The sequence below is a fragment of the Moschus berezovskii genome, chromosome 5, assembly GCF_049115385.1.
Source record: "Moschus berezovskii isolate FMDL1 chromosome 5, NW_MosBer_1.0, whole genome shotgun sequence".
NCBI lineage: Eukaryota > Metazoa > Chordata > Mammalia > Artiodactyla > Moschidae > Moschus > Moschus berezovskii.
This window is the reverse complement of record NC_142464.1, coordinates 67,553,632-67,569,645: the sequence shown is the minus strand read 5'-3', so window position 1 is coordinate 67,569,645 and position 16,014 is coordinate 67,553,632. Positions and strand designations below refer to the sequence as shown.

Sequence of the window (16,014 nt, the reverse complement as noted above, 5' to 3'; positions counted from 1 at the left end):
AACTCATTGCATTATCAGCTATCTAAGGTCTGAAATCCAATGGTTCATCTAAATATCATCTAAATCAGATATGGGTGAGACTTTGAGGTATGATGCATTCTGAGACAAAATTTTTCTCCAGCTTGAACCTCTGAAACCAGACAAAGTATGTGCTTCCAAGGTATAATAGTTGGACAGACAGAGAATACACATTCCCATTTCTAAAGGTAGAAATCAGAAGGAAGAAAGGTGTGACAGGTGTCAAGCAAGTCCAAAACCTGGCATGGTAAATTCGAGTTGATCTTGTTTGATGAAATAAATGGGACCTTGTGGTTCAGTCAGGTTGACAGATAAAATTAACCATCACAGATCACATCTCCTATTTCTTTGTATATATGGTTATTTTGGATTTACCTTGGATAGTGTAAATTTTACAGTGTAATAACTTTGGATTCTGTTATTTCCTCCACAGGATGTTGATTCTTTTAGTTTAGCAGGCAGTTAACTTGGCTGAACTCGAATTCCAAACTCTTGTACACCCTGTCATGAGCAGCATCTGAAATCTTTGGTGTGTTTTTTTTTTTAAACCTTAGGTCAGCACTTGGGATTGTTCCATGTACATGTCGTTCAGGAGACAGCCACAGATTTGGGCTAAGGTTATTGGCAGAATTTGGAGCTCCCCTTCTGTGGCTCTCTCTCTTCTGGAATGTCTCTTTCTTTTACTTTGGAGTTATTGTTGTCCTCTAGTTCGGTGGCATAGTTGAATTACAGTGGTTTATTCATCTCATTTTCTTCCAAGCTAGTTGATTGTTCTTCTGTTTTTGAAGTTTTGTTATAATGGATAGAAACATTTCTATCTTGTAATTGATTATAGTCAGGTTTTTTTTTTTTTACTATCTGCTTTCTTGATTCTTTTTGGGAAATTCTGAATGTGTGAGAAATGTGTTGTATTACCTACAAAACATTAGTGATACTTTATTCATATGATAGAAATGTGTGTATAACTAAGAAATATAACTATTAATACCCTTTGCCTTGGTTTTATTTAGTTTTCCACCAGGCACTGAGTCGTGGTAGGCCCATAGCTCCTTAGCTTTTATTTCTGTCTCAGTTTTTCATTTTCAGGAAGCACTTTCCTTTTAATATCTGACATCCTTTTACTCTTTGTTATACTTAAGTTAGTGTTGAAAGTGGAACTGAGTAATAATAATACAGCTTTTTCTACTATCCTTTCTTTCCCATCTGATGCAATTATTATCTGGCTTATTCTCCCCCATCTCAGTTTTCAGTTCAGTTCAGTCGCTTAGTTGTGTCTGACTCTTTGCGACCCCATGAACCGCAGCACGCCAGGCCTCCCTGTCCATCACCAACTCCTGGAGTTCACTCAAACTCATGTCCATTGAGTCGGTGATGCCATCCAGCCATCTCATTCTCTGTCGTCCCCTTTTTTTCCTGCCCTCAATCTTTCCAAGTATCAGAGTCTTTTCAAATGTGTTAGCTCTTCATATCAGGTGGCCAAAGTATTGGAGTTTCAGCTTCAACATCAGTCCTTCCAATGAATACCTAGGACTGATCTCCTTTAGGATGGACTGGTTGGATCTCCTTGCAGTCCAAGGGACTCTCAAGAGTCTGCTCCAGCACCACAGTTCAAAAGCATCAATTCTTCAGCGATCAGCTTTCTTCACAGTCCAACTGTCACATCCATACATGACCACTGGAAAAACCATAGCCTTGACTAGACGGACCTTTGTGGACAAAGTAATGTCTCTGCTTTTTAATAAGCTGTCCAGGTTGGTCATAATTTTCCTTCAAGGAATAAGCGTCTTTTAATTTCATGGCTGCAATCACCATCTGCAGTGATTTTGGAGCCCAGAAAAATAAAGTCAGCCACTGTTTCCACTGTTTCCCCATCTATTTCCCATGAAGTGATGGGACCAGATGCCATGATCTTAGTTTTCTGAATGTTGAGCTTTAAGCCACCTTTTTCACTCTCCTCTTTCACTTTCATCAAGAGGCTCTTTAGTTCTTCACTTTCTGCCATAAGGGTGGTGTCATCTGCGTATCTAAGGTTATTGATACTTCTCCCGGCAATCTTGATTCCAGCTTGTGCTTCCTCCAGCCCAGCCTTTCTCAAGATGTACTCTGCATATAAGTTAAATAAGCAGGGTGACAGTATACAGCCTTGACGTACTCCTTTTCCTCTTTGGAACCAGTCTGTTGTTCCATGTCCAGTTCTAACTGTTGCTTCCGGACCTACATACAGGTTTCTCAAGAGACAGGTCAGGTGGTCTGGTATTCCCATCTCTTTCAGAATTTTCCACGGTTTATTGTGATCCACACAGTCAAAGGCTTTGGCTTAGTCAATGAAGCAGAAATAGATGTTTTTCTGGAACTCTCTTGCTTTTTTGATGATCCAGCAGATGTTGACAATTTGATCTCTGCTTCCTCTACCTTTTCTAAAACCAGCTTGAACATCTGGAAGTTCATGGTTCATGTATTGCTGAAGCCTGGCTTGGAGAATTTTGAGCATTACTTTGCTAGCATGTGAGATGAGTGCAATTGTGTGATAGTTTGAGCATTCTTTGGCATTGCCTTTCTTTGGGATTGGAATGAAAACTGACCTTTTCCAGGCCTGTGGCCACTGCTGAGTTTTCCAAATTTGCTGGCATATTGAGTGCAGCACTTTCACAGCATCATCTTTCAGGATTTGAAATAGCTCAACTGGAATTCCTTCACCTGCACTAGCTTTGTTCGTAGTGATGCTTCCTGAGGCCCACTTGACTTCACGTTCCAGGATGTCTGGCTCTAGGTGAGTGATCACACCATCGTGGTTATCTGGGTCGTGAAGATCTTTTTTGTATAGTTCTTCTGTGTATTCTTGCCACCTCTTCTTAATATCTTCTGCTTCTGTTAGGTCCATACCATTTCTGTCCTTTATTGAGCCCATCTTTGTATGAAATGTACCCTTGGTTGTTTTCCTCTATTTCTTTGCATTGATCACTGAGGAAGGCTTTCCTCTCACCTTGCTATTCTTTGGAACTGTGCATTCAAATGGGTATATCTTTCCTTTTCTCCTTTTCATTTCGCTTCTTTTCTTTTCACAGCTATTTGTAAGGCCTCCTCAGGCAGCCATTTTGCTTTTTTGCATTTCTTTTCCATGGGGATGGTCTTGAGTCCTGTCTCCTGTACAGTATCATGAACCTCCGTCCATAGTTCATCAGGTACTCTATCAGATCCAGTCCCTTAAATCTATTTCTCACTTCCACTGTATAGTCATAAGGGATTTGATTTATGTCATACCTGAATGGTCTAGTGGTTTTTCTCCACTTTCTTCAATTTCTATCTGAATTTGGCAATGAGGAGTTCATGATCTGAGCCACAGTCAACTCCCGGTCTTGTTTTTGCTGACTGTATAGAGCTTCTCCATCTTTGGCTGCAAAGAATATAATCAGTCTGATTTCGGTGTCAACCATCTGGTGATGTCCATGTGTAGAGTCTTCTCTTGTGTTGTTGGAAGAGGGTGTTTGCTATGACCAATGCATTCTCTTGGCAAAACTCTTGCCCTGCTTCATTCTGTACTCCAAGACTAAATTTGCCTGTTACTCCAGGTATTTCTTGACTTCCTACTTTTGCATTCCAGTCCCCTATAATGAAAAGGACATCTTTTAATTGACATACATCACCTATACTTTTGAGGTATACAGCATGGTAGTTTGATTTACACATATTATGAAATGATTATCACTGTGGGTTCAGTTAGCATCCATCATCTCATATACGTACAATGAAGAGGAAGAAAAATTTTTTTTCCTTGTGTTAAGAACTTTTGGGATCTGCTCTCTTAAATTTTCCTGTGTATCATACAGCAGTGTTAACTACAGTCGTCATGTGTACATCACATTCCTAGTACTTATTTATCTTATATCTGGAAGTTTTTACCTTTTGACCACCTTCCTCCAAGTCCCCCTTCCCCCGACCCTCTGCCTCTGGTAACCACAGATCTGATCTCTTTTTTTATGAGTTCATGCTTGTTTTTTGCTTTTGATTCTGTGTACAGTGAGATATATAGTATGTGTCTTTCTTTGATTTATTTCACTTAGTAAAGTGCCTTCGAGGTCCCTCCATGTTGTTAGAAATGGTAGGATACCCTTATTTTTTATGGCTGAGTAATATTCATATATTCACAACTTCTTTATCCATTCATCCATTGACTGACACTTGGGTTGTTTCTGTGTCTTGGCTTTTGTAAGGAATGCTGCTATGAACATGTGGGTGCAGATAACTTTTCAAGTTAGTGTTTTTTCTTCCTTTGGATATATTCTCAGAAGTGGAATTGCTAGTCATGTGGTAGTTAGTTCTATTTTTAGTTTTTTGAAAAACCTCTGTACTGTTTTTCATAGTGGCTGCTCCAATTTACAGTTCCACCAGCAGTGCACAATGTTTCCCTTTTATCCACATCCACACCAGCATTTGTGATCTCTGTCTTTTTGATGATGGGTCTGGCCTAGTCTTTAGGGTTTCTCAGGTGGTACTCTAGTGGTAAAGAACCCGTGTGCCAATGCAGGGGACCTGAGAGATGCGGGTTCGATCGCTGGGTTGGGAAAATCCCCTGGAGAAGGAAATGGCAACCCACTCCAGTATTTTTGCTTGAAAATCCACATGGACAGAGGAGTCTGGCAGGCTACAGTCCATAAGGTCGCAAAGAGTCGGACACGACTGAAGTGACAGCGTGCATTCACACACTGGCCTATTCTTTAGCCTAATTACGGCATTATTGGCATTTGGGGTGAGATAATTCATTGTTGTGGAGGACTGTCCTGTGCATTGTAGAATGTTTGATAGCATCCCTTATCTACCCATTATCTACCTGTAACACCCCCACCCCAGTATGACAAGTGAAAATGTTTCCTGTAGGGGCAGGGTTTCTCTGGTTGTGAACTATTGAGCTCAAATCTAACGAGGAAAAAATAGGTAAGTTATATAGGCTTCCTTGTATTCTAACTATAGTGTGATGTTTATAGGTAAATAGTTCTTGTAAAGAAGATGAATTCAAGCCGAAGCAGTCAAATAAGAAAAAGAGGATCATCTATGATTCAGGTAATATTTCTTTTCAGGAGTTTTCAAGTTTAAAAATGTTCATTTTGTATCTGTTAGAGCTGATGTTCTGTATAATGTTAATAGGTGCTGTGAGAAGAGGGCTCTGTGTTCAAGTAAAGTTGAAAACAACTTTTATTATACTACAGAATTTATTAGAGCTGAAATATGTTAATAAAGTTTTGTTCTGTGGAGATGTGGTATATGTGGCATGTCTGAAACTTCGTTTGAATATGCTAAAGTATTTGTATTAACTTCTCTTTCAGCCAAGGTTCTTGGAAACTGAATTTGAAAAACAGTGCCATATAGAATGTTGCTTTACAAACAAAGATCTAAAACTTCATTTTTGTCCTTTTGATTTGGTCCTTTTTTATTGCAGTTAAAAAAGAACAAACACACTTTAAAAACTTTGACTTGAAAAATATGAGGGTTGGGGTTCTGACACCCCTTGCAATTGAAAATCTACATACAACTTTTGATTCCCCCAAAACTTAAATACTAATAGTCTACTGTTGATTAGAAACCTTGCCAATACCATAAACTGTCAATTAACACATATTTTGTATGTTATATGTATTTTATACTGTATTCTTATAATAAAGTAAGCTAGAGAAAAGAAAATGTTATTAAGGGAATCTTAAGAAAAATACATTTACAGTACTGTACTGTATTTATTGATACTGTACATTTATGTCATCTGTTTACAAGATGAATCTCAGTACTGGCATCAATATTGTCTAATATAATACAAAATAAAATACTCTAGATGTTATACATATTACTACACTCTATTATAATACAGATATAGATGTTATACATATAACTAACTCTGATATCAGAAATGAAAAGATAATGTGAAAAGGAAATTTAAATTTACAGGTATAACAATTCATGCATTGATAATGAAGAAGCAGCAGTATGATTGTTTTATGGTAGCCTGGTGTAATTAATAGGATTGCTTCATGATAGCCTAGCCTATGCACTAATGAATCAAAATTTTGGCATACAGTATGACTGTAACACTGTCATATTTGTAATACAGTATTGGAAACATTGTTACATAAAAAGAAAATCCACTTACCTGTTATGATAAACAGGCTTTTATGCAGTTTACCCAGTTACAGAGAGGCATACTTTATAGTAGTGTAATTATTTGAAAGCAATGTTATGAAAGAAAACTAATATAGATTAATTTTATATTAAAGATCACCTTATACCTATGTAGGTATAGACTAGTATCTACATATATTTCATGCATTCATGACATACCTTTTTCTTAATTTTTTTTTTTAGTATTTCTAAGCTATGTGATTTGTCTGTTTTTTCAAATTGTTGCAGATCTCCAAAATTTTTTTCAACATATTTATTTGAAAAAAATCTGTGAAGTGGACATGTGCAATTCAAACCCATATTCAAGGGTCAACTGTATTTTTAAGATAGGGAACATACATTTTTATTTGTGCCTTTTATGGTATGCTAAAATAATGGTAAACGTTTTAGATTTTGATTTTTTTGAAGAAGGTCTATCCAGTATGAATTCTTAAAATTAAGAATGTGACCTAAGGAAGCATTTATAGATTATCAGGATTTTGACAGTGATAGCAAAGGTTCTAAAAGTACTTGAATGTTTATTGGGAGTCTTTTACTGCTGTATATAATAAAGAATTTGAAATAAGTACATACCCCTATTCCCCAGAAGTTTCCATCTTTTGGGAAAATGGAAATATAATTGATACATTTTAGAACTGTGTGAGACAGGATTTATAAATGCATGGTGAGAGGAAGAGGAAGGATGCTGAAATTTCTGAAACTCCTAATTTGTACCAGATGTATACTAGGCATTATCCTTTGTCTTGATTTGTATTTAAGTGGTCTGGGTGGTTAGACTGTGGTAGACAGAATAATGGCCCCTAAAGGTGCCCACACCCTAGTCACTAGAACCTGTGAATATGTTCGGTTGTATGGCGAAAGAGGTGACATTAAGATTGATAATCAGATGACCTTCATGTAGGGAGATTATCTGGACGGGCCCAGTGTAGTCACAGAGATGAGGAAGGCAGAAGAGGTTTAGAAATTGACTGCGGAAGGAGGTCAGAAAGCTGGAGAGAGGGCGGTGTGAGAAGGGCTTGGCCTGATGTTGCACTTTGAAGATGGAGGAAGGGAGGGGGCCGTGAGCTGAGGAATGCTTGCAGTCCCTAGAAACTGGAAGAGGCAAGGAGAGGGATTCTTCCGTGCAGTATCCAGAAAGGATCACAGCAATCCTGATGCTTCATTTTAGTCCGAGACCCAAGTTGGATTTCTAACCTCCAGAACTGAGAATAATACATCTGTGTTGTTTTAAGCGAGTAAGTTTGTGTTGATTTATTACCGCAGCAATAGAAAGGCTTAACCACTGGGTAGTGATAATCTATCAGAATTTAAAAAAGAGATTTGTTTGGAAAAGAAACTTGAGGAATTGATTAATAATAATCACTTTAGGGTAATTCCCTGGTAGTCTAGTGGTTAGGACTTGGTACTTTCACTGCTGTGGGCTTGGGTTCGATCCCTGGTTGAGCTAAGATCCCACAGGCTGTTTTTCATGGCAAAAAAACCCAAAACCCACTTTAAAAGCAAACTGTTTGGGGGTAGGGTGGGAGGGAGGTCCAAGAGGATGTATGAATATGGCTGATTCACTTGTGTTAGCAGAAACGAACACAATGTTATAAAGCAATTGTATATTCCAATAAAAACATTAAAAGCACGCTATATTAATACTATTTCTTTTCAAAGTTTTTATTTTCCTCTTGTATTCAGATTCAGAGTCAGAGGAAACAGTACAGGTAAAAAATGCCAAAAAGCGACCAGAAAAATTGCCACTGTCTTCTAAACCTGCTAAAATCCGACAGCAGGATCCTGTTACATACATTTCAGAAACAGGTAAGGGAACTAAATATGTTTGTCTTAGAGAGAATTGCTCTGTGTATTGTGTTCTTGAGCTTCTCTTGGTATCTAAATGTATCTCCTTCACTTTGAACTGCACTTCAGTTGCCTTTTTCTCTGTGTAGAATTGTACTTACTAGGGAAAGGCTGTAATTATCTTTGGTGTTTCCTGTGAGTTGAGGGCCAATCACAGGGTAGTTGTTTCTTAGAATTTTTTTTCAAAGTGCTCCATATCAAACCATATATGTTGATACTATATCTTGAATCATATATTAAACTATTATTGGATTGTTTAAAAACTTTTTTTTAACCTTTTTAAGTCTTAACAATCTTAAGTATATAATGACTATGCAAATTTGTGCCTTCTAATCTATAATCTTGTGACTTGAATTCCTTATATTCTCTGGTGACCCTAAAGATTTAATAGTGGCTTTAAAAATATGCTGGATTTTGTGTTTATATTTATTTGATCTGTTTTAAGTGGTTCAAAAACAAGACATTTATAAATGTACACTAATCTTAAGATGTCATAGTATAAATAATTGTCATAGTATAAAATAATTGCAGTATTCTTTTATAGTGAGAGGCCCTGAATTATATTGTCATCTTAGGGAAAAAAAATTTAGGATGGATTTGTTACAAAGTCATTTTGATCTGAGCGTTGTTAACTCCTAGAGGAGACTGTCCTCAAATTCCCATAACCTGTTGAATCAGTTCCTAATAAAAATACTTGGGGGCCATGAGAGCATCTGATATACCTCATTGGTTTGTTCATCTTGAGAAAAACCTCTGACAGCATTATTTTTAGCACTCAGCTACTTGTGTTGCCTGGTGGCTCAGAGGTTAAAGTGTCTGCCTGCAGTGCAGGAGACCTGGGTTCGATCCCTGGGTCTGGAAGATCCCCTGGAGAAGGAAATGGAAACCCACTCCAGTATTCTTGCCTGGAGAATCTCATGGATGGAGGAGCCTGGTGGGCTACAGTCCACGGGGTCACAGAGAGTCGGACATGACTGAGTGACTTCACTTCATTTGTGTTGCCAGTGAAGTGAATACACCTGGTTTGAAGAGAGAGGTAAAAACCACATAATTATTTTGGGACAGCATGTTGCAACTTATATTCAACAGGCTTTTATCGATTGTCTTTTCCATCCTGATTACTAGGTGCTGGGGATATAAAGATAGGACTAAAGACTCCTATGGAGAAGGCAATGGCAAGCCACTCCAGTACTCTTGCCTAGAAAATCCCATGGATGGAGGAGCCTGGTAGGCTGCAGTCCTTGGGGTCGCTAAGGGTCGGATCGACTGAGCGACTTCACTTTCACTTTCACACATTGGAGAAGGAAATGGCAACCCACTCCAGTGTTCTTGCATGGAGAATCCCAGGGATGGGGGAGCCTGGTGGGCTTCCGTCTATGGGGTCACACAGAGTCGGACACGACTGAAGTGACTTAGCAGAAGTAGCAGAAAGACTCCTAAGTACTGTAGGAATTGCCTGAGGCTACAGTATGCACTAGTTCAGTTCAGTTCAGTTCGGTCACTCAGTCGTGTCCGACTCTCCGTGACCCCATGAATCACAGCACGCCAGGCCTCCCTGTCCATCACCAACTCCTGGAGTTCACTCAAACTCATGTCCACAGAGTCGGTGATGCCATCCAGCCATCTCATTCTCTGTCGTCCCCTTCTCCTCCCGCCCCCAACCTTTCCTAGCATCAGAGTCTTTTCCAGTGAGTCAACTCGTCGCATGAGGTGGCCAAAGTATTGCAGTTTCAGTTTTAGCATCAGTCTTTCCAGTGAACACCCAGGATTGATCTCCTTTAGAATGGACTGGTTGGATCTCCTTGCAGTCCAAGGGACTCTCAAGAGTCTTCTCCAGCACCACAGTTCAAAAGCATCAATTCTTTGGCACTAGTTAGGGAGAACTTAATGGAGAGGGTAAGATTCGGTCTAATCCTTGAAGGATGAGCAGGTGCTGGAGGGAAAGAATATGTCTGGTTGTTGTTTAATCTCTCAGTTGTGTCTGACTTTTGCTACCCCATGGACTGTAGCCTTTCATGCTCCTCTGTCCATGGGATTTCCCAGGTAAGAATACTGGAGTGGATTGCCATTCTCTTCTCCAGGGGAATCTTCCTGACCCAGGGGTCAAACCCACGTCTCCTGCATTGGCAGGAAGATTCTTTACCACTGAGCCACCAGGGAAGCCCGTCTGGTTAATAGGATGGGATTATTTAAGACACAGTATCCAGCAAAAGGCTTGATATGTTCGTGCGACCCCAAAGAGATTGCTTGCCCATATGATGAGAAATAATAAGTGGTCAGTCAGTCAGTTCAGTCGCTCAGTCGTGTCCAATCTTTGCGACCCCATGAATCACAGCACACCAGGCCTCCCTGTCCATCACCAACTCCTGGAGTTCACTCAAACTCATGTCCATCGAGTCGGTGATGCCATCCAGCCATCTCATTCTCTGTCATCCCCTTCTCCTCCTGCCCCCAATCCCTGGTGGTATATGAGGCCAATTTAGGGAAGACCTTGAAAACTAGGTGGGAGAATTTAGTTAAACAGAACAGGGAAAATGGAAAAATAATAATTGAGGAGGCTGAGACTCTTCCAGTAATCTATGAGTGAAGTAGTAAGTATTTTAAACAGGTAGCAATAGTAAGGGACTGACCTATAAACATCTGAGAGATGAGTTATAGATTAGGCTTTTGGATTATCTGTGGTTCAGCCATGCTGTCTGTGATTTACTATTAGGATAATTGAAAAGCTGATGTTATTATCCTGCTTATGTTTAATTGTTTTTATTTTCTAGCATCAGCTTTATTGAGATAGAATTCACATACCCTACAATTCACCTTTCATGTTTTAGTGTTACTGGAATTTTATTATTTATTACATGTTTGAGCTGGTACTTGAGAGCATGAAGGTACCCATGGTAGATAAATTGGTCAGTAAGTAGGGAATGAAATAGGAAAGAAGCCCTTGTATTATAGAAAGAAGCTGAAAGAAGCCCTGCCTGGGGGATACATCCTTGGTTCCCATCTAACTCTAAAGGGCTAAAGGTCAGTGATTCTGCTTCCCTTTCTGTAAAGCAGAAACTCTAATTGAATAGAACAGTTGGGACAACTTAACAGGGTGATACACATGAAAGGGCCAGACCCAGTGCCTAAAACATAAATAGCCAGCTGTCAAAAGGGAAAAATAAAAACAAAAGAAGCCCACAGATGAGCTTTGCAGGCTCTCTGAAACATTTGCATATTTGATAAAGTTGTTCAAATACCAAAGGAAAAGTCTAAATGGCATGAGCATATTTTCTATAACATTTTTTGTAAGCTGCGATGTTTCTTCATTATGGCTTGTGGTGGGTTGACTTTTGAACCTGTTTTGTTGCTAAATATCTGCTCAGGCACATTGTGCAAATGCAGTCTTCCATTAAAGGGCCCCCTCTTAATATCTGGCCACCTTTGTAAAGTTTTAAATATGTGGGAGGGATACTAAAACCAGTAAGGTGATAGGTTTATTATGTAACTGAAGGTGGTGTGATCAAGCTTTCCAGTGACACCTTGAAAACGTCAAAAGTTAGTGGGCAGACAGCGATGGCCTTCAACCGGGGATCAAGGCTATCCTTATCTTGTGATTTTTAGGTACACAGAAAGGTCAGACAATTTAAGCTCTGGTCACAGATTTTCTTTAACATGGGACTGTTTATTTCAGACCAGGTATTTTTGAATGTTATTTTCTGAGGAGATAACTGACATCTTATGTGCTGTGATTCATGGGGTCTCAAAGAGTCGGACACGATTGAGTGACTGAACTGAACTGAACTGATCTGAAAATTTTATGACCATTAGACAGTACTCATGTCATTCTGCCAAGGGTATGTGCGTGTGAAAGTGAACTTTGTCTCCTGGTTTTATCAAAGCATCTTGGGGTACAATGTATCCATCTAATATGATGCTGCTGCTGCTAAGTCACTTCAGTTGTGTCCGACTCTGTGTGACCCCATAGATGGAAGCCCACCAGGCTCCCCCATCCCTGGGATTCTCCAGGCAAGAACACCGGAGTGGGTTGCCATTTCCTTCTCCAATGTGTGAAAGTGAAAAGTGAAAGTGAAGTCGCTCAGTCGTGTCCGACCCTTAGCGACCCCATGGACTGCAGCCTACCAGGTTCCTCCGTCCATGGGATTTTCTAGGCAAGAGTACTGAAGTGGCTTGCCATTGCCTTCTCCGAATATGATGCTATTACATAGTTTTCTGCTTTTTCTTAGAATTGAGATATAGGAAAGAAGCTATTTTTTTGCCTGTTTTATCTTCTCATACTTTTTTATACCTTCGAATGATAGGTGAATAGGAGAAAGATAAGCCCTTTTCCTTCCCTTCATAAAAGAGAATGAGACTGTTGAAGTCTGCAATAAAATTAGCATAATGAGATCAGAAATAAAATGAGTTTGTAAAACAGAAAAGTGCAGCTTGAAATAAACTTGAAATTTCCTGACCACAAAATAATCTTTTTATTCATTTTTAAAGCTAAATCTATAATTTTTCAATGATTATTATTAATAAATATTCATATTATAAATATAAACATTTATCATAAATTTAAATAAAGTATTGTGGTAATATAAAAATTCTAACCTAAAATTGTTTTTTTATTTTATTTTTTTGGAGTTTGGAGCTTCTTGTGGAGAAGAAGTATATGATTCAGTTTTAATAATCTATTAATTCCTAAAGAAATGATTTTGCTTTACTATTCCATGTTTTATCTTTAATAAATCAACTTTTTTTTCTTACAGTATAGCATGTATAGTGATTAAGAGCATGAGCTCTTAAGTTAAACCTCCTGCTGCCTTGGTTAAACCTTCATTTACCTTCCCTGTGTCCTAGTTTCCTTGTTTGTAAAATGAGGGTATTACTAGTGCCAGCATCAGAGGCTTTTGTGCTTGATCAAATGAGATAATGCTTGACAAGCACTTAAAGCAGGGTCTGGTACATATGAAATGTTTAGTAAGTATTAGCTGTTATTCTTATATTTTGATTTGATTGTTTACCTACATTTGCCTTTAAAGATTGTGCTAAAGACATTTGCTTTTGCTTAGGTATTTAGGGCTTCTTTTGATTATGTAACTGTGCTTTAGAAATTCAGAAATTGTATTTTACCCACTTATGTTATAGATGCTTTCTGACCAATACAGGAACTACTACGTGTGTCTGTGGAGCACTTGAAATGTGATTAGCCCAAATGGAAAAGGTGGTACGTGTGAAATACAGATTTCAAAGACTTTAAAAAAAGATAAATTATCTTATTAATAATTTTTAGCATTTATTACATGTTGAAATCACCTGAATATTTTTGGATAGATGAAATATGTTGTTAAAGTTAAATTTCATCTGTTCCTTTCTACTTTTTATTTATTCTTCTTTTTAAAATGTGGATCACATTTTATTTCTGTTGCATAGTGCTTTATAAACAATGAGAAATATATTTAGGAAATAACATTACTTTAGAAAATAACCTACTTAACCTACTTGAGGTGCTTTTGTTTGTACTATTATATGAGTCTTTAGGCTATATTATTATACAGATCTTTAGGCTTATCATTTAGCTCCATGACATACTTTTCGTCATCACTTTATTTGACTAAACTTATCTTCTATTACTTACTGATTTTTGAAGTACTTTGACTATATTAGTTTCCCAGATTACAGGAAAGGGAAAATGTTCTTTATATTATACATATCTTCATAGCAACTGTTGACTGTAGTGGGATGTTTTTGAAGGTTGGTAAAAATCCAAAGTACTTGGTAAATATTTTTACTTTTAGCTGTTTAATGAAGTGAGAGACCTTGAGTTTTGTTTGGCAAAAGGTGACCTTTTATTATGCAGTTTCATCAGGAGCTGTGGGTGTTTGAAAATAGGGTTTTCCCTGTCTTAGAATTGTTTATGACTGGTAAGTAATAGAAGATAAGTAGGTTAAGTAGGTTATTTTCTAAAGTAATGTTATTTCCTAAATATATATCCTAAGACCTGGTGCAGCCAAATAAATATTTTAAAAATATTAAATTCTCACTAATTTATTTATTTAACAAACGTGATGTTTCACCATATATGCCCAGCAGTGTCCTGGACAGTGTATGAAACAGATAAGAGAATAAAGTTCTGTCCTATTTGCAAGGGCTTATAAACTATCAGGTTATCTCTTTTAAATACTAAAAATTATAAGAAAACAGTTAACAGTGATAGAAATATCTTCCAGGGATATTTGGGCATGAGAGAAATCGCTTTTATTTTGGAGGTTCAGGAAGCATTTCCTGGGAGAGAGATTCAACTTGTAAACTTTCATAGATTTACTTAAACTAAATTACTACTACCTCATATTGTATTATACCGTGTATTTTCTTAATTATAGTATCATCGGTGTAGGAATCTCTTACTCTGCTCAAAACCCCTGCTTGTCCACAGTGAAAGGCAGAGGGCGTTCGACCGTAATAATGTTAACATATGTTTTGTCTCGTATGGTATTGTAAATTTTTTTCAAAGCACTTTTTTACAGACTTCATGAACAATTACATTATTATATGACCTGTATTTCCTACCTGTCTTTTATCTTTAAAACTACCTTATATTTAGGGCTGACTTACCTTAGGAAAACTTACTTTCAAAGAATCAACTTTCAAACCAATTTGCAAACCTTTACTGTGGATGAATTCTGTAGTTCTTTGGATGTCCCCATCCTCTTTTTTTTTTCCATATCATCTGATTTCATATCTTCCAGTTTGATGAGCCTATCTATGTACATTTTTCTGAATCATTAGTAAAATGCAGGAGATGCAAGAGATACGGGTTCGATCCCTGGGTCAAGAAGATCCCCTGGAGTAGGAAATGGCAACCCTCTTTAGTAATCTTACCTGGAGAATTCCATGGATAGAGGAGCCTGGTGGGCTGCAATCCATGGGCCCCAAAGAGTTGGACATTACTGAGTGACTGAGCACATGTGCGCGCGCGCACACACACACACACACACACAAAGAAACCTTTTTCAAAATGGACATGATCCATTATCAGCACCCTGGATACAGCTTTTCAGTTTCTTTTGAATAGCTGTTCAATTACTTAAGAATTTCAGAAACCACTGTTACTTTTCTTGTATTTCTTCATCTTGCCATAAATCAGTACTTCTTAATCAAGGGTGATTTTTGCCTCCCAGGGGAACTTTGGCATATCTGGAATGCTATTTTTGGTCATTGCAACTGGTGGATCCTGTAGCATCCAGTTGGTAGAGGCCAGAGACGCTATTAAACGTCCTACAATGCTCAGACCCCCTACAACAAAGAATTATTTGGCTCAAAATGTCAATAATGTAGAGGTTAAAAACCCTGCCATGGCCTATCAGAAGACAATTTGGTAGATTCTTTGTTGAAATCCAGACATTCCACTACCATTTCTAGTATTCTTCTCATCTGGTAGTCCTATAATTCACGGAATAAATGATGGCTTAGGCCAGTGTAGTTTAATGTCACTAAATCCTCTGCTTCTATTAAATAATTTTTTTTGTTTAAGTTTCTTAATTGAAGTATGGTTTATCTGCAATGTTGTGTTAATTTCTGCTATACAGCAAAGTAATTCAGTTATACATATATGTACATTCTTTTTCATATTTTTTCCCATCACAGTATATTGATTATAGTTCCCTGTGCTATACAGTGTAGGACCTTGTTGCTTATCCATTCTGTATCTCATAGTTTGCATCTGTTAACCCCAAACTCCCACTGAAGTCCTTCTCCACCCCTGTCCCCTTTGGCAACCACAGGTTTATTCTCTGAAAGCCTGTTTCTGCTCTGTAGATAAGTTCACTTGTGTCGTATTTTAGATTCCACATGTAGGTTGTATCGTACAGTATTTGTCTTTTTCTTTCTGACTTCACTTAGTGTGATAATCTGTAGTTGCGACCATATGGTTGCAGATGGCATTATTTTATTCTTTTTTAAGGCCGAGTAGTATTCCATTGTATATATGTACCACATCTCCTT

At 37.9% G+C, this 16,014-nt stretch overlaps 1 protein-coding gene across 2 annotated transcripts in view; it reads left to right on the top strand.

Moving 5' to 3' along the window:
- Positions 1 to 16,014, top strand: part of RFC1 (replication factor C subunit 1) — a 79,966-nt gene that overhangs the window by 16,299 nt on the left and 47,653 nt on the right. For both annotated transcript variants that reach the window (XM_055435016.2, XM_055435015.2), the window contains exons 3-4: positions 5,001 to 5,076; positions 7,867 to 7,989. In XM_055435016.2, coding sequence (XP_055290991.1) covers positions 5,001 to 5,076; positions 7,867 to 7,989 — 199 coding nt within the window. The remainder of the gene's footprint in view (positions 1 to 5,000; positions 5,077 to 7,866; positions 7,990 to 16,014) is intronic.